This window comes from Symphodus melops (assembly GCF_947650265.1).
Source record: "Symphodus melops genome assembly, chromosome: 20".
NCBI classification, from domain to species: Eukaryota; Metazoa; Chordata; class Actinopteri; order Labriformes; family Labridae; genus Symphodus; species Symphodus melops.
Genome location: NC_136710.1, coordinates 4,668,016 through 4,691,604, shown reverse-complemented (window position 1 = coordinate 4,691,604; position 23,589 = coordinate 4,668,016). Strand labels below are relative to the sequence as shown.

At 41.6% G+C, this 23,589-nt stretch overlaps 4 protein-coding genes across 5 annotated transcripts in view; 2 read left to right on the top strand and 2 right to left on the bottom strand.

Moving 5' to 3' along the window:
• Nucleotides 1–23,589, bottom strand: part of rgp1 (GP1 homolog, RAB6A GEF complex partner 1) — a 242,800-nt gene that overhangs the window by 112,210 nt on the left and 107,001 nt on the right. The gene's annotated exons all lie outside the window — the stretch shown is intronic.
• shtn2 (shootin 2) lies at nucleotides 990–11,442 on the top strand. The gene is made up of 17 exons (XM_079371724.1): nucleotides 990–1,085; nucleotides 2,490–2,539; nucleotides 2,883–2,943; nucleotides 3,360–3,454; nucleotides 4,335–4,527; nucleotides 4,706–4,803; nucleotides 4,874–4,955; nucleotides 6,359–6,453; nucleotides 8,547–8,693; nucleotides 8,945–9,089; nucleotides 9,221–9,371; nucleotides 9,482–9,540; nucleotides 9,804–9,901; nucleotides 10,018–10,038; nucleotides 10,125–10,178; nucleotides 10,294–10,444; nucleotides 11,164–11,442. Exons 1-17 carry the CDS (start codon nucleotides 1,052–1,054, stop codon nucleotides 11,319–11,321), a joined length of 1,692 nt encoding a protein of 563 aa, XP_079227850.1. The 5' UTR covers nucleotides 990–1,051; the 3' UTR covers nucleotides 11,322–11,442.
• Nucleotides 13,471–19,532, top strand: tex261 (testis expressed 261). The gene is made up of 6 exons (XM_079370776.1): nucleotides 13,471–13,719; nucleotides 16,775–16,854; nucleotides 16,959–17,112; nucleotides 17,214–17,281; nucleotides 17,381–17,483; nucleotides 18,195–19,532. The coding sequence occupies exons 1-6, from the start codon at nucleotides 13,650–13,652 to the stop codon at nucleotides 18,308–18,310; spliced, it is 591 nt and encodes a 196-aa protein (XP_079226902.1). The 5' UTR covers nucleotides 13,471–13,649; the 3' UTR covers nucleotides 18,311–19,532.
• On the bottom strand, nucleotides 19,277–23,511 carry ankrd53 (ankyrin repeat domain 53). Of its 2 annotated transcripts, XR_013781432.1 has the most exons (7): nucleotides 23,431–23,511; nucleotides 23,025–23,118; nucleotides 22,123–22,322; nucleotides 21,669–21,833; nucleotides 21,450–21,570; nucleotides 20,287–21,314; nucleotides 19,277–20,208 (listed from the first exon to the last, which is right to left on the bottom strand). XR_013781432.1 is itself a non-coding variant. In XM_079370775.1 (6 exons), the coding sequence occupies exons 1-6, from the start codon at nucleotides 23,496–23,498 to the stop codon at nucleotides 20,796–20,798; spliced, it is 1,167 nt and encodes a 388-aa protein (XP_079226901.1). In that variant the 5' UTR covers nucleotides 23,499–23,511; the 3' UTR covers nucleotides 19,277–20,795. The 2 variants fall into 2 exon arrangements, 1 of the variants encoding a protein (XP_079226901.1); XM_079370775.1 differs by having other exon boundaries at nucleotides 19,277–21,314.

Below are 23,589 nucleotides of genomic sequence, written 5' to 3'. Positions count from 1 at the left end.
CAGCTAATGTTAAGTGACAATTTCACCTTTATTAAGACGGCGAAGAATCATTAGCAAAGGTCAGGGTGACGGGTGGAGGAGGCTGTGGAGCTCAGGTGGTGTCTCAAAGAGAGCAACACAGCGAGAGCGAAAAGACTCATTAAATCACAAGGACGGCAGTCAATGCAGGCGTCTATCATCCCGCTCTACAGACTTCATGTGTGTGTTAAAGGTGATTTAAAATGGCACATTGACTATTTAACCCTTTAAACAGCAGCAGTTTCCATTAAGCCATTTCTGAATAAGAACCAAAGAGCTTGAACCAATTAAGTCAGAACTTAGTCCAGTAAGAAAAGAATGGTATTATCCTTTAAGATACTCTTGTCCATCTGACCTCCCGTTGGTCCTGACAAGCCAAAGCCAGTTAACTCAGCCGCTAAGAGTTAAAGACATGTAGCACTTATCCCTGACCAAACTCTGTGTCCTTCTAGAAATAATCTCCGGGTTGGGCAAGTGAATAAAAACATACATCTCTGAATTATTCATACTGGAGGAATGTGTGTCATCAGCATCACCGCTGCCATGCACTCCTCTTGATCATATCCTGAATTGTCCCCTCCAGTTGGGCTCCTAAGTCCGGTGGCTGTTCTGATGTTTCAGAGGTTGTGAACTCTGAGCACATATGCTAATAGAGGAGTAAAAGCAGCTTTGCCTTTTGCCCCTTTTGCTTGAGTGACATTGATCTTGCAGAGGAGAGACAGAGTCGTCCTTCAGAGAGCATAACATATTCCTCTTCTCACTGTCAAGAAAGGGGGTAAAAGTTCAAACCCCACATCTTCTTACTTGTTACATTACCGATATTTATATCTTTAAAGTCATCATCAAAATACAAGAAAACCCAATCCCCCTAATTCACTCCTGTCCCTACAAATTCACATCAGATGAAGGATGTAGATTTATTTTTTGTTTGGAAGAGTTCCTCATTTAAAAGCTGGGGGAGGGATAAAGTAGAAAGGTCCACTTCTTCCTTCACAGGCTGTTTGTTCTTGAAAACATCTGAACAGGCGGCAGGATGTCAGTGCAGGCTGACAATAATGCAGCTGCAGGTAAGACCTGATCAAATCGAACTCCTTATTGAAGTCACATGATGACGTTTGTAACTCAGTTAGACTTTCAAATAGTCAAATACATTATCTTTTTATTGGCAACGTGTAAGAGTTATGTTGGTGCAATTAAAATGAACATGACCATATTCGTCCATACTGTGACTCTGTTAAAGGTGTGATTGTTTATTAAAGGAGGGGTGATTCTTCTGTCATCCTTTATTTTACAATTCAATCAATTGTTGACCTTAAAAAAGCTTGAAAAGGCCAACAAAAATGTAAAAGTTATGACTTAATTACAGTTCGAAGAACAGTGTGGACAACTTCCCAATGAGTTTGGATTAGAGGAAAGGTTTAACTCTCACTGTTGAATTTAAAGCTAATAAAACAAGAGTTGGTTAGCCAGGCCTGTGAGAAGAGGAGGTTACGGGATTATCTTCAATGACACTGAACTGTAGATCTGGTAGATTTCGAACATTTCAAAAATAAAAGACAAAAAAATGTTTGAGGTGCTTGGAAGATGAAACTCAAACATCCTCTGACAGCTAAGTTAGCTGGTTCCTATTTTCCAGTATTCAAGCTAAACTAAATAGCTGCTGGCATTATGTGCATTGTCAAGTGTACCCTATAAACATGTAGCAATAGCTAGCAGCCAAGTTAGCTGGTTAAGTGACCTGCTCTGCCCTCTCTACTGCCCAGATGTAAACCAGCACAGACAGATGGCCTCTCGTAGCAGCAGCAGCACACTTGAACTGCCATTAAACCATTTAATCTGATCATAGCCACATTTAGCACAGGCATGTAGACGTTAAGCTGCTAAGGTGGTGCTAGCACGGCTAACGTTAGCTACACACTTCCAACCGATTTGACATGGGGTGTGTATGCGGGTCGCTGCTCTTGCGGCCGACTGCTTGGTGCTTCTCTGTGCCTTTAAATTGCCCCACAGGGATAAATAAAGAAAAAAAATTGAATTAAAAAATTGTTTGCAGTTCCGTTAAAGCAGCGATGATCTTGTAATTAGCAGTCAGTTAGCCTAGCTTAGCACAAAGGCTTTCCTATTGGCTAACAAAACCCCCCTTAAAGCTCAGAGATTGAAATCTTCCGCGTCTTTTAAGAACAGAAATGTGAGGATGAAACTTTGTGAGGCCATCAATGTATTTACCTCACTTCATTTGGAAGAAAGAACCAAAAGCTCTCAGTAAGTTTGAACCGCTGTGAGTCAGAAGCCATAGAAAAACTGGTTTTCTCAGATCCGTCTTTGATTTCACTTCCTGTTTTGGTCTCTTGACTCCTTCACAAAGTCTCGTGAAAGTTCCTTTTGCAAGTTCTCTGTTTCTGTAGCCTTTGCTCATTTGACAGTCCTCCTGTAGTCTGCACATAAACAGATGTTTTGTCCCCCCCCCACAGAGTTTGATGAAGAGTGCGGTTTGTCCTCTGAAGATGAAGGAGACATTGAGGTATCTGCATTAATGACAAACACTGAAACATGATTTACCTCATTTTCTAACCCACATCCTGAGCGAGGAAGAATGAAGAAACCCTGATTATCCTGCTCAGTCAGATGTCAATCAAAGGGTCCCATGTGATGGAAACACTGTCATTGACAGATTTTAATTAAAGCAAAGAAAAAGTTACGTGCACAACTCTGATTACACCAAGAAGGAAAAACACAATTTAAGGTCCTCAGAATGAAATGTGAATAAAATCGACGTCATTAATCTTTTGTGACACGATTGATTTCTTCTGTTTCACTTATCTTTTGTTCCTTTGTTTCCCTTGTTGATGTTTTTTGGTTGTTAGTGCGAGATTCTGGCGAAGGAGAGGGATGAAGCCAATCAGAGACTGTTTGAGTTGGAAGAAGGTGACAATCATCTTATCCATTTCCGGTCCCAGAGAAGAGATATCAATTAAATCAATATTTAGTTTATGAAGTATATAGGTCTTTAATTGATGCACATTTCTTTTTCGTACTAGCTCTTGATTGCTGTTTTTGATGCATGTTTTTTATCTGTTTAAATTTTTTTTGCACTGTATGATTTTCTTCTGCTGTCCTGCTGTGCTGCTGTAACACTGTAAATTTCTCCGCTCGCGAGATGAATAAAGGATTATCTTATCTCTTATCTTATGAAGGAAAGGAGCATGGACAAAATAATGAATCGAATTTGATGCACATTTTTCTTTAAATCATTAGGGTTTTTTTTTTTTTTTTCCGCAAGTTAGTTTAAATATCTCTTTTCCTGTTGTACAAGATGACAAATATATATGTTTTGATTTCAGTCTCCAGTCAGCTCTTGAAAGAGATGAATGTTCTGGAGATCCAGTTTCACATCGAGCGCTCCTGCAGGGAGAGCGCCGAGGCTCTGGCTGTCAAAGTATGTCCTTCTTACACTGTCCTTTCTGTTCTCTTCTTCTACATCCTTTCCTGTCCTTGTCTAACTTTCCTTTTATGTTCTTGTTTTTCATTTCCTCTTTTTCACCATGGTTTCCTTTCTTCATGTTCTTACAATCATTCTCCTCTGTTTCCCGACTTTTCCTTCCCCTCTCCTTTTTAAAAAAAAAAAAGCTTCCTGTGTCTGTTGATTTCTACGGTTACTTACTTTCCCATACATTCTCTCTGCTTCTAGTTCCTTTCCTTTGTTGTTATTTTATTTTCTTTTGCTCGACTGTTTCTTCATCTCATGTCACTTCCTCTGTCTTTTCCTGTTATTCAGTTTGATATGTCTCATCTTGTACATTTCCATAACTTGTATCAGTCCCCCCTCTCATCTCTGTGCTTGTCCTTCCTCATGTTTATATTTCTTCTTTTCTTTTGGCAGCTCACACAGTGTGATTCTGCATCAGCACCTTACATCTCTTCTGGACCACATCAACATGTCCTTCTCAGGCCTTATCTTTTTTTTTTTTTTTTTTTTTTTTACCATTTTTCCTTTTACTTTCATTTATCTTCCTCTTCTCTGTCATTTCTTACTCTTTCATCTTTTCACCCACATCTGTACTTCTTTTACAAAACCATGTCTTTCGTTTTCTTTCCCCTCCTTCCCTGACAATTCTTTTTTTTGACAAAGCCTTTATTTCTTTTCACGGCTATAATTATCTTTACACGTGTTTCTTCCTTTTCTCATCGAAAGAAGATGAGAAGAATCCTGCTGTGTTACAACGACGACTCTCATCTCATTTAACCTTTGTGTCGTTTAATGGAAAAAGTCCAAAGTGCGACCTCCAGCCTCGTCCTCATCTCCTCCTGTTGTCTAGATAACCAAAGAGAACAAAGTGCTGAAGAGGAAGAGCCAGATGATGATGCCGCTCATCCCTGAGCTACCTGAAAACATGGCTGCTGTGACCTTTGAACAGGAGGTCGACGCAGACCTGAACAGCGATGAGGTTGATGTTGGCGAGGATGGCAGCGAGGGGACGTTGCTGCTGCAGAGTCAGGCAAAGATCGCAGGTTCGACAAAAGTGCTGATGGTTCAGAATTAACAAATATTCTGCTTCTCAGTTTATTTTACAAGACTGAATTAAAGAACGGTGATCCAAACTCATACATAATCAGGTCAACATTAAAGGCAAGCTGGTGTCCTCTACAACTTATTATAAGTGTGTGTGTGTGTGTGTGTGTGTGTCAGAGCTGCAGGTGTCAGTCGACGGTCTCCTGTCTGAGAAGCTGCAGCTGGAGCAACAAGTAGAAGATCTGACCGAAGAGCAGCTCCAACTCCGAGAGCAGGTATGACTTTGCTTGTCTGTGTGTGTTTGTGCCGTCACTTTGTCCTCACACACTCTCTCTCCCCCCGTAGTTCGCTCGGGAGGTGGACGAGAAAGAGGCCATACTGAGGAGGATGAACAAACAGAGCAAGACCATGAATAAAATCAAGAGAGGTCGGTCCTTTTCACATCAATACTGATACATGTAACAATGATTGTTTGTTTTTTTGTCATCATAAAGTGGCTTGTGATTCCTTATTCTAAATGACTATACACTGTACAACTACTCGACCAGTTACCCGTCCATTTGTATGTAATGACTGCATATTGATATTATAGCGGTCTAAAGCATGGCCTGTCATATAAGAGCCAGCTCCTCATGTCAGGTCTCATCTGTCTGCCTTCATACAAGGACAGAGGACACTGCTTTACACCCAGGCCACAGAAACCTGCTGCTCTGAAGAAGGTGTTAAGGAGGAAACCTGTCGCCCCTGTCATATTTTTCGGCATCATTTCAAGTCTTTCAGGACTTTTCCTTTTATAGTGCTTTCACACTTGCACACAACGCCTGAAAACGTCCTGGCGGTTGAGCTGCATGTCTGACAGGCATTTATACCCATTAACCTGCACATGGCCATTAACCTGTATGCACGCCACTGGTACAATCTCAGCGCACGTGATGAAAAAGCTGCGTTAGGTTTTCAGTTCAGCGAGTATATTTGAGTGTTTGTTGACGTTGTGATTGTGTTGGACCACGGGTGAACTTCATGTAGATCTTGATATAGCGTCTAGCCCCCCCCCCCTCTCTCTCTCCCCTCCAACATGGAAAGTCTCCAGCTGTGAGGTGCATGTGTGAACAATCAACTCAGGAGTATTTCAGGGACAGTCAACATGACATTTTTGTTGTCATTTTCAGGAGTGCATGTGTGAAAAAAAAAAAAAAAGAAGAAGCCTTAACACACAGCAGGGGATGAGATGTTTTGGACGTTGCCTTCAGGTTAAGAGGGGCGGCTGGGTAGCGCGTGCGGGTGGAGGAAGAGGAGTCTTCCATAATGGTGAAGGTTTCTGTGTTTACAGCACTAAAACGTGTTTAAGGACATTTCCCCCTGACATACACTCCACAGTGAGAAGCATGTGTGAAAGGGCTCATGTGAAGCTAAAGCAAACTCAGGACACAGGTCACAAAATATGCCTCCCAAAGAGGGGGCCCATTCATGTGCACACATTATTGCTGTGAAAACAAAATATGCCAATGAAAGTCCCAGAAGAAAAATTAAGAGGGATTATCCGTCTATAGCAGAATAAAAAAAAAAAAAAAAAAAAAAATAAAATAAATAAAAACAGGAAAAAAGTGGACAGGGACTAAGCATTGGCAGTGATTATAGTGATAAATGTGGGTTGAAGGGTCCCCTATTATTTTTAGCCCGGGGCCCAAACAGACTCTGGAATCGCCACTGCGTTTACTGAAATATTCATTATTTTTGCAAGTTTCCCTCCTCAACAGGCCGGGCTGCCGTCACAGAGCTGCTAAATGTTGCTTTGTTGGTTCTCTTTGGGTGTTCTCCGTATGTTCACAGTCTCCCAGCTTGTCAGCGAGGAGTTCACAGAGATGTCTCAGAAGCTGGAGCTGGAGCAGGGCCTGCGGGCGCACGCTGAAGTCTTCGCCCACCAGGTGTGAGCACGTGGCCCGGTGTGTGTGTGTGTGTGTGTGTGTGTGTGTGTGTGTGTGTGTGTGTGTGTGTGTGTGCGTGTGTGTTTGTGTGTGTATTGTACGTGTCTTTTCTGCCCAAAACATTTTGTCAAACATTCACACCTACAGACACTGAGGGTGACAGGTCGTGCTACGGGAAGGAAGCGGGAGTGTCGCCGCTGACCTTCCGGCGGGTATGGCCGAGACACGGGCGAGTAGGAAGGTCTTGAACACACACACACACACACACACACACACACACACACAGTGCTGTCAAGGGGCTGCTGATGTGGCGGGACAGGAGAAGGGGTCTCCATTCTCTGTTTTCACACTGATGACACTTCGGTCAAATCCAGGCTGTCTGTGTGAGGCGTTCACACACACACACACACACACACACACACACACACACGCAAAACAAAGGCAGACACACACTCCACAAAAACCCAAAGTCCCGAACACACACACACGCAGCACAGTTTCCTTGCCCCAGCTGCTCCCATAATGAAGGCCTTTTCTTTCAAAAAACACCTCTCTGTCTCCTTCTCTCCCCATTTAGCCCCTCCCTCGCCCATAATTAGTGGTCATCACCGCCGCTGAAGGAGAATAGTGCTCTTTAAACACAACCTGTCTTTGCCTGACACCTTTATGTTGTGCCGAGCATATAGCAATTGTTGCCTTTGTGCGTGACGTCCTCCATTTACTGGACAGGCGCACAATGGGCGGCCTCGCAGGGGTCCTTACCTGTGAAAAGGACCCCCAACTGCTCACACAATTCAGCCCCTTTTACTCTCAATTCACGGTAAAAGACCCCCCTGCGCTGAATACCTCTTGTATGCACTACTATTTGTCTGTTTTCATGTGTTTTGAAAACACCAACCATTCACACCCCTCTTCTGTGGTGCATGCTGGTATAATGATGCCAGGCCTCAAACAGGAAACAATTTGGACCGTTTTTTTTCTCTCTTTGTGTGTGTGTGTGTGTGTGTGTGTGTGTCTTTGTCTCTTTGTGTCGCAGTGTGCGGCTGAGCCTGTGTGTTTGTGTGTATAAAATGATTGTGCTAATTGCTGTGTGGAAATTGTTCTGTGCCTAATAACGGCGAAGGGAGACTCGAGCGTGTTATTTCAGAGCGACAAGTCTCGAAATGCGTTCACTGAAACAGAGATCACCGAAACCTGCAGCTCAGGTTTGTTTCTCACCGGGAGAAACGAGGAAATGAAAACCACCTTTTTCTCACACTTCCTGTTGAATCACTCATACAGTGATACAGTTTGTCAGAGAGATGTATGGAGGCGGAGGTTATGGCCTTTGTGTTATCTGTGTGAATAAAGAGGAGTAGAAATACCCAGGTACATTTGACAGAAAATATTCATCGTTTTTTGGGTTCAACTGAATAATGTTTCCCTCTAGTATAAAAAAAAAAATTAAAATACATGCTGCCTTTTTTGTTGGTCATATTTTCTGTTACATCCCTTTTAGTCTGATTATTTATTTATAATGTGAGAATTGATTTATTTTCTTTTAGCACCAACGCTAGCTCCTAAGCTAATTAAACATGCTCTTTGAGTGTTTGTGACCACATATCTAATCTAACTGATTAAAACCCAGTCAGAATGAACAATATCGCACAAGTTTCCTCAAAAGGACAAAATGTTTCTTTAAAACACTTCAAATGAAAGCTGTAGTTTTTTTTGGTGTGTGTGTCAAAGGAGAGAAGAAGAATCAAGACAAAGCTTCAGACTTTTTTTTTTTCTTGTCAGACCAATTATCTTGTTGTAGGGAAAACGATCCTTTGTCTCACAGCTAATTCATCGTTTTCCCTTTGTTGCTCTTCTCTGCTGAGGAGTTTTTTTTGTTTTTTTTTTAACGCTATTGTTCGGCCCTGACAACATTTCATCGTGACAACCTCCTGGGGAGAAAATAAACAACAAGCTGCACACATCTCACTTTGCTTAGCCTCATTGTCTTTGTCTTTTTTTTGTTTTTTTTCCCCCCAAATTTTTCTGAAAGGCAGATAATTAAGACGATGTGTTCCAGACACCAAAAGTTGAAACTGTATGGTTTGTGTTGCCAGATGTTGGTGCAGCAGAAAGATTCCCACAGGCAGAGTGTGACGCTGATGCAGAGCTCTGAGGCCGGCCTGCAGCTGCAGCAGGCGCTAGAACAGATCGCCACCATCAGCTCCGCCCTGACTGACATACAGCGCTGTTACCACGACCAGGTGTGTGCAGATGTGATGAAAAGGAGCACATTTTTTTTTGTCTTTTATTGGGGCCATTATTACCTCCATTAGATAGAACACCTACATAGAGAGAGGAAATGCTGTGAGGAGAGACCATGGTTAGATTTGAACCCAAAGCCACAGATTTAGTTTCTGTACATTATAACTGCTAGGCTACTTGGGCCCTGAAGTTGCACAATTTGATCCACTTTTTCCCCGTTCTTTATGTCTGACTCTTTCCGGTCACACAGTATCAGAGCGCTGTTCAGGAGAGCGGAGTCGTCTCCGAGCTGCAGGAGCTGAAAGAAGAGCTGGAGAGGAGCGAGGAGGAGAGGAAGGCCTTAGAAACTCAGCTAGCTGAGGCGAACAGCACGGTCACAGGGCTGAAGGAGGAAGGTAACAGCTGATTGGAAAATATGTCTTCATAGAACTAAAGGTCGTCATAGGAATTATTTTTCAAATATTTAAAAAAACAGTTAACAAAACAATAACCAGTGGCATTTAAGTTAGTGCTTCTTCTGTTTTAGTGAAAAAGTTACAGGAGACACTGGAAGAGAAATACAAAACCAAAGAACCAGAAGGAGAGTCATCCGCAGCTCCTCCTGCTCCACCACCGCCTCCTCCTCCTCCTCCTCCTCCTCCTCCTCCTCCTCCACCTCCTCCCACTTCTACCACCAAGTACGTTACACTGAAGCCAGAGCTCCTCTACCATCTCACCAGCACAGCTAGCGGCAGGACGAGGATCCATTAACATGATCTCTGACGTCTTTAATTATTTCTGTTCCAAGTCCTCTTGACGTCCTGAGAAGCAGGAGAAAAGAAGGATCCTGTAAAGCAGATCAAAGCAGTGAGTTCAACATTCATCTCATTCAACTGGAACCCCCCCCCCCCAAAAAAAAAACCTTTTATGACCAAACAGAGTTCAAAACTTATGTTAACAAACACATTTTCTTTCTGGTTTCACCAAACACAAAAAAACTCTCCTTTTTCAAGAGTCACCTATGAATTATTGTAAATGTAGCACCGACTGTGTTTTTCCTGAAATGACGACGCTGACGGAGAAATAAAGCTCAGCTAAACGGTTTTAAATGTTTTGATTTTCTTTCTGAGAACCTGCACCGTTGTTGGACATGAAGACGAAAGCAGTGAATGAAATGATGGCGAGAATCAAGACGGGCATCGTCCTGAGGCCCATTAAGATAAAACAGGTAGACAAATGAACCAGCAGTGTCATGTGAGGCATTTCTTTGTAGACAGACATGTAGAATTACTGAAAAAATATTAAATAGACTTTGAAACTGATTTGTACCATCTGTGGTCACAGGAAGATGACAGCTCGTGGAAGGTGAGTGTTTTCATACCTACAGTCATTATTTCTTTTGGACATAATATAGAAAAGCTTTCTAACAACTCCCTCAAATCTACTTGAAGGACTCGAGTTGTGAAAAAAGAAAATCGGCCATCCTGGAGCTGAAAGGAATGCTGGTATTGTACCAAGAAATCACATTGTTCGCTCCAAGGCCGAACGCTTCAGTGCTTAACAACTGCGTCTTTGAGATTCTGTGAAGTTAAGCAGCTGTGAAATACTCTCCCCATCCAGGACAACATAAAACGTCAGCCCCTCTGCAGACTGCCGTCCAGAAGGGGGACAAGCCGTCACGTTGAGGAAGCGGAGCTCCTGCAGGTTCTCCAGAGGAGGAGGAGGGCGATCGGAGAGAACCAGGATCTGCCTTCCTCAACAAAAGCACAGGGTACAAACTATTACAAGAACACTAATGTCATTGGTTTTGTGTTTGCACAGTCCCCTATGTGTCCTTTTAAGCATCAGTTTAGGAGCAACACAACATTATAGATCGCTTTACTCACAAAAACATGGTTCCCCTTTACTTCATGCTTGAAGGCAGCGAGGACAAGCAGCACAGAGAGAAGGTTTTCAAGCCCTGAGAAAGACTCTTAATGGTCCAACATGTTGGCTTCTTAAAGAATTTAGAGGTCTTTTTATTCTGTCCGTCCTTTTTATGCGTAGTTTTCCCCCTTTTAGGTGTGTGTCAATGAGAGTTTTTCAAAGTTGAAGTCGAAGGTTATATGTATAAAGGCGGGGGATTTTCATGTGATAGGTGTTTGTAAAGTGCTGGATATAAGTCCATCTTATTTTTAGGAACATGAAGAGTTCATATGTGGACAAAGGAAACCCAAGAGATGAAGTTCAGTGTCCGTAATGAGCTAAGGTTGACACACAGCCGATAATTAAGTCTGTAACAAAGCCTTTAATTATTTGTAACTTTTAGCTTTTGTGTTATTCGGAAAAGTGAGCCGTACCATAAGAAGAGTTTTGTAAATACCCTTTAAAATCTTCTGCTGCAGTATTTAAATCTGAAAAACCTTCTCGATCCTATCATTGTGCTCGGCCTTTAGATCTCATTTCTATGTTTCTCTGGCTAACTGGAGGATGTGGTGATATCTTTCTCAGACCCCCCGCCTGGTCCGCAGAGTGTCCCAGCAGCAGGAGACGTTCCCTGGGCAGGAGAGACTGGCAGAGCCCCTGTGCTCCGGAGGCTGAGACAGAACCGAGAGAAGAGAGACTCGCGCATCAGAGCGTCAGCGCTGATCCTTAACCAGGAAAACTGAGGGCGAGAAACAGTGAAGATGAGGTTGATGTTTGAAGCACACCTCAAAAAAAAAAAAAACTGTCATCCCTGATTATCTAAACACCACTTTTATTTTGACTTCAAAGAAACCAAATGTGTCTGTAAGGATTTGTTTCATATAAATTCTTTGACTTTGAATAGATCAAAAAATGTCTGAAGACAATTGTCACAAATTCTTTAATCATTCTGGTGAGGAGGGGGAGGAGTTAATATTTATGACTGATGAAAAACAAGGAAAAGCATTTTTTAGACACCATTTAACCCAGATGTGTTCGAACGGCCAGGACTTGTTGCGTGTGAAGGGAAAGGAAACTCATTCAACCGTGTTTAAAGTCCAACATCGCTCTTTTTCTTGATGCCTGGGTTTGAGATGATCTAAGTGCAGTTTTTTTTTTTATGCTACAGATCATAGATGAGTAGCCGGAGCCATAAAAGAATCACTTAGGTTATATGACTGCCAGCTCCTCTCTCCCGAGGTGTCGCCCTCTTAAAGCTCAATCCGCCAGAAGAGCAGAGGTGGCCATTTTTTTTTCAGCACATTAAAGCTCTCACACCCAGGGCCCAGAGGTGTTGTTAGAGATAAGAGCCCACGGTGATCTGTGTGCTGAAAGTATCTTTAAATGCGGCAGGTCGCCTTTTGTTTTCTCACCTCTGCACAGATACTGTATATAAGCATGCATGAATGATCCCATGCGCCACACCCTCGCGCCACGCCATCCATCCACCTGCACGTCTGCCTTTTGTTAAAAGCGGTTTAAAAGGAGGATGAGATTATTTTCACCTTTGACTCCGACACCATTTTAGTTCTTTCACACTGTCTCACATTATATATTTACTTTATTTAGCTCTTTTAACCAGAAGGTCTGGCCCCTTTCACTCTCCCGCATACATTTTTTATTGTTTTCCTCCTCCGTCTCAGAAGGTGTTAGCTTTTGGGATGCAGTAATGTATTCTGGCTGCAATGTGTTATTGAATCAATGCACATGAATGCCTGTGTGTGTGTGTGTGTGTGTGTGTGTGTGTGTGTGTAACAGAGAGAGAGGGATGGGGACACGCTGATAATGACAGAGACAGGAGGGCCTGAAACTGATACAAAGACGATTGTCCTGAAGCCCTAAGCTATATGCATCCATACATTTCTTTTTACTCCGTTTTCAGGGGATAGCGAGTCATTTCAAGTTATTTTCTCAAGATCTCGTCTTACATATCTCGTAAGAGTTACAAAAGCACAAAACAAACTTGGCTTATTAATTAATCAGTGTTGACAATTGTTGTTTTGGGACCAAACAGTTCTGGGGACTTTTTTTAAGAGGGAGTTTCCTGAAACTTTGCATTATGGGAACTTTTTTCGGTCTACATTCGCACCGCCGTGGTACCTCTGAAGCAGGAGCTAAAAAGGTTCCTCTCAACATTTTAGGAACTAAAGTAGTACATAGTCCCTGTGGAGAGGAAGGAATAAATAGTTCCAACTGTTCCTAGAACTATGAAGAAGTTCCTGTGGTTTGAAAACGCCATCATGGTATTATAGCGCTCTGCCTGTCACAGTGACCGCCTGTCATTTTGTTTTCTCGACAACAAAAGATCATCTAAAGGTCACCGTTACAACGTCACATCGTGATAAAACCAAAAAATTCAGATTACATAATTTACATAAGCAAAACTACATTTCTGTTGGGCAGTGGGCCCATCAGAGAATAAACCTTCATAGAGGCAAATAAGGTGGTGAACAAACACATCTGGAATGACCTACACAAAAGACAACAAATCCGACTCATGTGATTTTCCGTCAGATTCATCCGTCAGATTTTGTCGAACATTAAATTATTTTTACTTTGAATTGCATATTTTGACACTCAAACAATATTTTGTACATTTCAATTCAATTTGAAATACTTTATTTGTCCCCGGGGGGGCAATTCAAAAGACACACAGCAGCAAATGAACGACAACTAGACTAAAAGTCTGAGAGGTCACTCAAACCTGAGAAAGTGTGTTTGTGGGAGGGGTTAACTATGTGTGTGTAGCAGAGTGTAAAACTGAATTTCCCCTTGCAGGATTAACAAAGCACATGATGGTTTAAAATAAAACCCCACATATATTTAAGTAGGAATGCATTTCTCCTCCAACCACAGGTGGTGCTACAACCAAAACATGGCTGCTTGCAGCTCCTCTCTGTGAACTCTCCTCAGCCTGCACAGGAAGTAAAGAGGAGGAACTTTGACCGGTGCTCCAGCTGCTAGTTAGCACCCAGCTACCTTTCTCTCTGTGTATTTTTTGTGTGTGTGTGTGTTGTTTCATATGCAGAGAGATGTGGTTTATTTATTTACTCAGCTGGCTGTCGCTGGTGATCCAGATATCCTTCGTCACTCTAGCAATAGGTAAGTGCATGCTGGGTGTCCCTGCAAGTGTAAACGTAGCTGCTAGCGGACCATGTACTCAGGCAAAGCTGCTTCAGCATTACAGTAAATGTGACACCCTTTCACAAGCACTAATATCAGTGTGATTGCAATTAAATGGATATTAAACCTGCAACATTCCCCATAAGAATAAATAGATGTTGAAGTGATTTTAGTTGAGTCACTACTCATAGCTACCTGCTCAGCTAATCAGTTAGCTTCGTAGCAGGATTGTGTTTGCAACGTAGACACATCTCATGTTTATAATAAGATGACATTTGTCTGCAGCACGCGCGTTAAAAAGATTGATGCATATTTGGCATCTATTTATGCTTTTTGTAATTTACTTTTGATAAAATATGAAACAATTGGCAGCTGTAATGTTTTTTCAAATGTTGTTTTAGCTAATCGTTTTAATAAAATTAATTAATTGATGAGTCAGCAAATAGTGCTGTAAAGATGTCTGACAAGCTTGTGATGACGTCAGCAGAATTTTTAAGATGCAATGTTTCTGTGGTGTCTTAATGTAAAGAAGCCTTTATATCACTTTAAATGGGAAAAAGGTTATTTTTTAGACTCTTGAATGTTCACTTGCTCTTAAGTGTTTATTGGGAACTTGGCAAAGAGTCCGTCCACGTTGTGCGTTTGTTACCTGGCCACGTCACAGGCCTACGTCACACCAGCTGCAGCTGTCAGGTGTGGCTTACTTACCTGTCAGTGTTGGCTCTGTAGGGATACCATTTCCACGATAGAAACTAGAAGTTAGATACTACACGGTGAGGTTTTTCTTTTCTCTTCACGCATTAAAATAAAAATGATTGCGCATCATAAATACAAATAAATACAAACTTACTAAAAACGGAATTATGTCATTGAAAAAACGCATTAGTTAATAGTATGGCCCCAGTACTTATTATATAACTTCATCAAATCATTTATCTTTGCTTGTTATGTTAGTTATCATAAATGAGTAAAGACAACGTGTTTTTAATGCTGCGTTACTTTTGATTTGCTCTGCAGTGACTCTAATTCTGTTTTTGTATTAACATTGTGACGTTTATAAGCTCAAACGTGTCCTCTCATTGCCTCGAGAGTATTAATCAAGGATTACCAATTTTTAACATTTTAAGTAACCAAATAAAACAGTTTAAAACTCAAAAAGATTCCTCACTACCTGCAGCCATTTTATCAGTGGTTTATAAATGTGTTGAGTATTAGCTATATGTTTTATTACGATTTAAAGAAGACTTCAAATATACAAACAAACCCTTTGTCAGAGTTGCGTTGTTTGTTATAAGCTGCTTTGTGATTTTGCAACAGCAGGACTCTGAAAATAAAAATAGAAAAAAAGAGCTTTTGAAGCCTGTGAGTACCTTCAGTTTCTTTCTTTCTTTCTTTCTTGAATTGGGATCAATATGAAGGTGTACCCACAACTTATGAAACTATACTCGTAAGGATTAAAGTCTAAACTCTTAGGAACAACCACACTGTGAATGGAGCACAGATTAACCTTTAGCACACATCTTGTTCATCCTGCCTAATTTTGATCACAACATATTTCACGCGTGGTGTATTCTTCCCTTCTGCTCCTCACAGCAGGCACCACTTGGTTTAAAAAATGATAACATTTCTCTTTAATAAATCTCTTATCGGTGCGAGCTGTGCAGTGCTGACAGGAGGAACATAGTTTAGGATTTGTCTGCCTGCTACCAGAGGCCAAAAGAGCAAAGCAATCTGCAGTCACGATTTTTCTCTCTTTCTTTGGATTCTGTCTTTGAGAAAGAACGGCTTGCCTTCGCGTGATGAAGCTCTCAGACTCCTGCAGACCCTCTGCTCTTTGAGCTTGCACCTTTTCAGCTCTCGGCTATACAACGTTTGACTAGTTTGGTCTTTTCAGGCTGCGTAGGCCTTCATTGCTTGTAAGCTGAATAACTGTGGGTAACGTCTCTGTTGAAGGGGTTGTTTTGATAACTTGCTCGACTGAACTGATATTATTTTTCTTTGTTGTCTTTTTGTGCTTTGCCTTGGCTGTTGACAAGTGCAACTTATTGAATCTTGAAATCTTTTTTGATACTGGCTAAAAATTTGTCTTCAGCACGAAAAGTAGAAAACCTGTCACGTACTGAAAGTTTGTTTCCTGGGGTCTGATGATGTTATTTTATTCATTAAACTGTTTACAGATTTGCAGTTGACGCTGTCAAATTAAAATGAACGATGAGAAACGCTTTAAGTATCAATTTGATTAGAATGTTTTGACAACTTTCTTTCCTGATACTGATTTCGATTAGTCATGTCTTAAAAGAAAAAAAAGAAGAAGGAACAAATCAATAAAAACAAAACAATTCAACTTGAAAAAAAAATCTATTTTGTATTTTTGACCAACGGGCTTGAAGAGGAGTTAATAACCTGGTGAACAATGAACACTGGAGGAGTAGAGCACAGCAGTGGTGTTTATTTGTCTCGGGTATCAGCTTTACCTGTCTGTATTACTAAGTACAGTACAGATAAAACACTCAATAGTTGTCAATTTTAAAGGAAGAAATGTGCGGCTTTTTGACACCCTTGCGCACCAGCATGAAACCAAAACAAACTGCCACCATACTGAAGCGTCCGCTGCCCTCCGGCGGCACACCTCCAACGCCCTTCCGCTCGCGTTAGCATGAAGGAGTTAAGTGAAAGTGGCGGACGAAATGGTCCTTGGCTCGAGCTGCGATTGCCTGTGGCCTATATTGTTGTGTTAGCAGGATAATGTACTGTGATCTCAAAACACACGCGTGACATCCAAACAAGCGGTGAGCATTGTTTCTCTAAAACAGCTTTTTTTTTATTCCAATGGGAGGAGCCGTCTGTCCTGTCCACGCCGACACGCCTCCTACAACACAGCCTGCGAGACTCGAGCTTCTCACTCAGGACACTGAGACACATTTACATAGGATTTAATCTGCTCTATTTATGGCTGAAATTTAAAGTGACCTTTTTGTATGGATTTTTTAAATTTGAGTTTTCCAAAGAATTTTCTCTCTCTCTTTGTCTTCAGCTGCCGGCCTGTACTACTTGGCAGAACTAATAGAAGAATACACAGTAGCCACCAGTCGAATAATAAAGTACATGATCCTGGTGAGTTCACAGGGAAGCCATTCTCCTTTTTACTGTCAAGATTATCCTGCAGCTTAATGTGTATAGTGAAAGACGCTGCTGATGTGCGCTGTGAATGCTTCCAGTTCTCCACAGGTGTGCTGGCAGGTCTCTATGTTTTTGAAGGTTTCCCCATGTTTATGGTGGGCGTCGGCCTCTTCACCAACCTGGTGTACTTCGGCCTCCTGCAGACGTTCCCGTACATTCTGCTCAGCTCGCCAAACTTCATTCTCTCCTGCGGTGAGTAGCCAAAACGCACGCTTTCCATTAACTGTGTATTTATTTTGTAAAAGATCCAAACTGGTATTAAAACCTCAAGTCATCTATTTCATCTTCTACAGTGTTGGTGGTGGTGAATCATTATATGGCCTTCCAGTTCTTTGCACAAGAATATTATCCATTCTCAGAGGTACATTTATTTCCCTCTGATGTAATAACTTTATTTTATAAGTGACATCTCCCTGTTACTAATCGTATCATCTCACATTTGTTCCTGGCTGACGTCAAGGTGTTGGCATACTTCACCATCTGTCTGTGGGTGATCCCCTTCGCCTTCTTTGTGTCACTGTCGGCGGGAGAAAATGTGCTTCCGTCCACCATGCAACAAGGAGGTGAGCTCTTTTGTTTTGGTTTTTTTCCTCGAGGGTTCTGCTGGACACAGTGTTCGTGTTAGTTTCTTACCCTTGTTTAAAAAAAGAAGTATTTTTTATTGATAACTTAACATTTTCATTGTCATCATTATCCTCCTCCTCCAACCTCCAACTCATGCAAGAGTCTTAAAACAGCTTTGATGAAGAAACGATGTTAGATTTAATTATTTGTATTAGTTGTTTTTTTACCCTAAAAACACATTTTAAATGTGAGTAAAAAAGGTATGCATTAATTAGAATTATAAAAAGTTTCATGAAAAAACAAAAGTTTGTTTTTGTTTACCATATTTCTGCATTTTGACTTCTATTCGGCGTACGAAAAATAAAATTTTTCGAGTTATTGTTTTGCCTTCAGGGAGTCTTCATGTGAATTTTCCGTGCTTTAAATGTTTGTTCCCCCAAAAAATGTAGATGTAGTTAAAGGCCCTTTAAAGAAACATGACAGATTTACATGCTAATGTTAACCAGTTGAATCAGGTGGTAGAGACGAAACAAGAATTAGCACGTTAGGCCAGAAGAACCTGGGCGGGATCATTGTAATATGAAATATCTTAGCATTAAACCTCGTCAACATGTTTTTGGATACGTTGGTTACCTTAGTGTTACAGCACACGGGTTAAGTGTGTGGACAATTCCTCGGCGGTGTTATAAACTCTCGCCCTCCTCCTTTAGATGACGTGGTGTCTAATTACTTCACGAAGGGCAAGAGAGGGAAGAGGTCTGGGATCCTCCTCGTGTTTTCGTTCCTAAAGGAGGCGGTGCTGCCCAGCCGACAGAAAATGTACTGAGGGGCTCGAACCTGGGCCGCAGCCTCGGAGGTCGGATATGTGTATGTGTATGAGTGTGTGTACGTTCATCGGAAGCAGCAAAGGACTGTGAAATAAAAAGAGTTTCTGGAAGGGACTAAATTGAAGCAGTGGGCCAACGTGGAGGAAGCGCACTGGAAGAAGACGGACCAATGAACAGGACAGAGCTTTGTGCTGGATGAGTTTACACAGCCCATGTTGGTCTCTTTTTGTCTTTGTGCGTTTACCGACCACCTACAGCATCGACTAGAGACCTCCCTGAGGTGATCTTCTCTGTAGCGCAATGCTTTCTAACTGTTACGTTGGACTTCTCCATTTTTTTAAGCTTTGGTATTCAATATTTGTGTGCAGGGTCTGACGTTAGCAACCAACAGAAACCTGCCAACGTTCCCATTGGCAGATAAATCATCAGTTGTCTTCTTAAGATACCTGCTGTCTGTTGTGGTTTTTTTTAAGGTAATCACGCTTGTACTTTTTATACACAAAAGTAGCGTTTAAACCTCTTGGAAAAAGCAGGTCAGTTGGAGATGAATGAGACGGCTTTAAGGTACTTTTTTGGGCTAAATCATGATGTCAAATCTTAGATTTTGGTCCCACGTGATCATAGAAAGCTGCGGGCAAAATGCCACAGACGGGTCAGCGGAGATCACCTCAAATAGAGTGAAGATGGAATGAATCAGTTCTACATTTAAGTCCTTTTCCAGATGAGGTGTTGCATGCTAAAAGTACTCATGACGTCATAAAAAAACGGGCTGATTAAAACAAGTACAAATGGATAACGCGTATCATTTAAAAACTCCTTTAAAATATCAGTTGGATAATTTATAAGTGGCAACTAAAATGCTCTTCTTTTCCTCTTTGTTTTAAGTCGATACGTTCATTCTTCACCAGCACTCGAGTATGTAACACACCCCAATTTTTTTTTTTTTGAAAGCCAAAATAGAGCGATTTTCTTTTTTTCATGATCGTTGAGTTAACCTGAAAAGTGGAGGGAAAAAAAAAAAGGAAAACATTTTTGAAGATCAAAGCTGTGCAAAGACTCCTGAAAGCTCTCGGGTGTCAGGGACAAAAAGCTGCTCAAGGTGGTTCGATATAAAAGAAGCACTTCTCCTGAAGAGGCTGAAAATTCTTTTTACCAATTACCAGGTGATTCATTGTCGGATGGTATCCACTCAACTGTAAAATAAAGATTTTGTTGAAGTAAGTCGCAGATGAAACGGTTCTTTTTACTGCTATGTGTTAGGAATTATTTGAAGAAATGGATCTGCTGATCTTTGTCTTTTTAAATCAGATAAGGTGACACATTAAATTTAATAAAAGACCCTTTTCCATCAAGAATGTGTGTGCGCACAATATTGTCCAGTTTAGTAAAATCAAGATCCTGTGTGTTGAAGTCATAGTGGGTACATGTAGTTGAGGCCTGACCTTTTACCCCATGCTGAGGTGTGAAGTTCTTCATGAAGTATAAGAACAAAACCTCAAAACACACACACACACACACACACACACACACACACACACACACCTCTCACTGACAGGCCACACCTCGCAGTAACAAACGCACTGTTGACAAGCCCTCACTTGGATCCCGAGTCGCTTCCCTGGGGGGGATCAGTGGAAGTGTGTGGGGGGGTGCAGGTGTGACAGGTGACCCAGTTCAGTGAGGTTTTTCTCACCCCATTGTCCACCCTGCGTCTGGAGCAGGTGACATTTTGAATGTTGTCACTTTGAGGAGAAGTTGAGTGTTGTCGGGAGGCTTTGTTCAGGAAACATCTGCTTTTGTGCCCACTGGTTACCTTTCAAATGAGCTGAGCGTTATCCTCAAAGAAACCTTCATCGGTATCACAGCCTCCATCACGGCCAGTTTAACATTCAATGCGCTCATCCGATACCTCAATGCATTAGGCCTCCCAGATATCGACTGGCTTTAGCCAAATGATCATGCAACAAGAATAGACAGTAAATGTTTGCATCTAGCAGAGAGTGTAATCTTGGATAAAGCCAGTAATAGTAATTCATGCCAGTTAAATGTACATTTTGAATCTCTCAGCCGATACTCAACTCGAGATATTGGAATCGGTATTTGTAAAGAAAATAACTTGTATTACTCAGAGACATAGCCTGGTATCTATTCAGTACATGTTTTTCCTAACCCTCTAATCATAGTGCGTACATGGTTTAAGTGACAAGTTTTTAACTTGTTATGAAACATTTTGAAATGAATACTGAAGACTTTATATGACAAACAAAAGCAAAACAAACTACCAGAAACAGGGTCAAAGAGATGAGATGTACAGCTCTAACCACAGGCTGTACCAAAGTAAAAAAAACAACAGAAAGATCCTCACAGGAGCCGAATTTTAAATCTACCAGTGTCTATAAAATCTAAAAGTAGCTTCCTGTTTTTTCCATCTCTAACTGACTTTATACGTAAAAATGGCTGAAACACATCAATACCTGAAGAGTTTTAATGTATGTCTTTAAAAGCCTCCTCGTCAAACTCCTCAAGCAGGTGCATGGCCACCTCTGTCCAGGGGGAGGTGCTCCGCCCCTGGGGGTATCCTCTGTGCTGGATCTCCAGGATGTACTGCGGCTCAAAGTCCCGAGGGGTGGCCATCCTGGACGGGAAAGCTCTGGGGAACAAAACCCTCTCCAGGACATCCAGAGGCAGATCCGGGGCAGGCCGAGGCCTGCTGTCCCATTTTGTGGTGTACTGAGGCGGCCTGCCACCCCAAAGTGTGACAGAGCCCCGGAGGTCTGGGTCTCCTCCGGGGGGTCTCTCTGGCTGAAGACCAGTATAGACCGCCCAGGGCCTGGAGGAGGCTGGAGGTTCTTTAGGCTTGGTGGTTTCTGGATTGGAGCTGTCTTGATCTGAAAAGAGGCACTTAGTGTGGAACTTGCTCAACTGGACTCTTGGGGAGAAATCCTTCAAGAGAGGTAATCCTTTCTTGTTTGCCCACTCTGCCACTTTCTCATCAATAAGTGCCTGGAAATGGAGACAGAAAACGTTTGATTTCAAGAGGCTACTAAGAAAAATATCTGTGATGTGATTATGTTTCCTTGATTTTGTCACAGCTATGTGTTACTTTATGCCTTCATTTGAAATGTTGGATAAACTCACCTTTTTATTGAGGTCATCCAGTTTGACCATGTCCACAAGATCTCTGTATAATGCCTGCACCAGCTTCCTTTCCCTCACTTCGTTGTCCTTATCTTTCTGCCAAATGCAGCTTTTCAGATACCTACACAGGAACACAAATACGTCTTTTTAAAAAATCTACACATTTTAATGGATTTTTAAAAAAAAATTGTGCTATGAAGTGTACTTTCAGGGCATTACCTCGCTACCTTCCTGCAGCTGAAGGCACGAGCATAGTCCAGAGGAGTGAGTCCCATTCTGTCCCGAGCGGAGACATCTGCTCCAGCCTTCACCAGGATCTCTGTGCAGTCCAGAAGACCTTCAGAGGCAGCCAGGTGCAACGAGGTCACCCCTGAATCTAAGGTCCTAGTTATATCAAAAAAAAGAAGCTTTACCACCGTCATCTTCATTATGTTTGTCATAATAATCATCAGTGGTATCATCGTTATCCCTCACAGCAGCAGCTTTAAACTTTAATTATCATCATCTCATTGCAATCATAAGTTTATTTTACTTTTGTATGCACTTGCAACAGCTGGATGCCACAGGATGTGGCTGACAGAATTCTTAAAAAAAAGCATCTGCACTCGAGCAAATGAAGCTGCCTAATCTCGAAACACGCGTCAAGCTTTCTTTCAGAAACTACGATGCTCACGCGGTGACGTCAGCGCCGCGCTCCAGGAGGAACCTGACGCACGAGGAGGTGTTCGGGGAACTCAGGGAGGACAGGCCCACGTGGATAGGCTGGCGACCCTGTTGATCTCTGCGGTTGACCCACTGCGGCTTGGCGTCCAGGAGGAGCTGAATGGTAGCCAGATGGCCATAAAGACAAGCCATGTGGAGGGCTGAGACACCCTGGAGGTTGAAACCCAAAAACAAAAAGCTTCATTTTAATGATTCTCTCGATTATAAACGGACTCTCCTTCAATTTACAGACCTTTGTTCCTACTGGGAGAAAGTGACCTGACTGTCATAACTAAAAGGCCTTTCAAAACAAACTTGTTTTGTCCAATTAGTAAAAGCACAGGATTGTTTTGCAGGGATGCAGTTATGTGCGCTTTCTCACTGACACGGCTTAAATTGAGTGACCCTATCATTGAACGCTATCATTTTTGTTTTCTGCTATGAAAAGAAAAAGAGCCTTGAGCAGTGAATGTGTGAAAATTCAATTAATTTTGCATGGTTTTACTTCCCTTTTTGGGAATGTTTCTGCTGTTAAATACAACAGTTCAAGTTTATTTTTTTTGAAGACTTGGTTACATTAGAGTTCTTTTTCTAATACACAGAGGTTTCATTTTTTAATTATAGATTCACATTTTAATTTGGTAAAATACGACCAAGGACTTACCACATGAATTGCATCAAGGCAGCCTTTTAAAGAAAGTATTTCTAACCAGTTTGTCTGGCTTCATTGGTGTTTAATATATTCTTACATTACATACATTTCTTTTAAGTATTTGGAGAGAGATACTTTTTTTTTTTTCACAAACTGCACAATCCCTTTTTCCTTCATAATGTCTGTGACACAGAAGTAAGACAAAGTTTTATTGATCCTACCATAGTGTCCACGATGACTCTCAGCTCCTCCGTGCTCCCTACGTCAACATCTGCACACCTGAGCCCGCCTGGAGCATCTGTACAGGTACGTTTCCTAGGTAATGATATATACATATAAACAAACTGTTAAAGGTGAATTGGCTCAATGACGCATAAACGTGTTTTATTGCCATTTTATAAGATTTTGGAACACACAACAATACAGAGAAAAAAAATACAAATTTGCACAACGATACCGGGACATTATTCAGTGTCACAGGCCGAGGCTGAATGATTTAAAAAAAAAAAAAAACAGCCAATACAACAAATTAAAGCCCTTAAGCTGCCATGCTTTATGTAAACACTTGGATAGGCTAAAGACACAGGAAATAAATGTCCGAGCTTCCATAAACTTCATGTTGTTTACCGATTTTTACATCTTGCGCTGCGTCTCTTTTTTCCGGATCTGTTGACAGCAGGTTCCATCGTTGTCATGGAAACGTCGGAGTTGTTGTTGGAAACCAGGAAACGCACTTGACTGTGATTTACTGTAAGAAACTCTGTTGTGGTAAATAGTGTTAAAAAC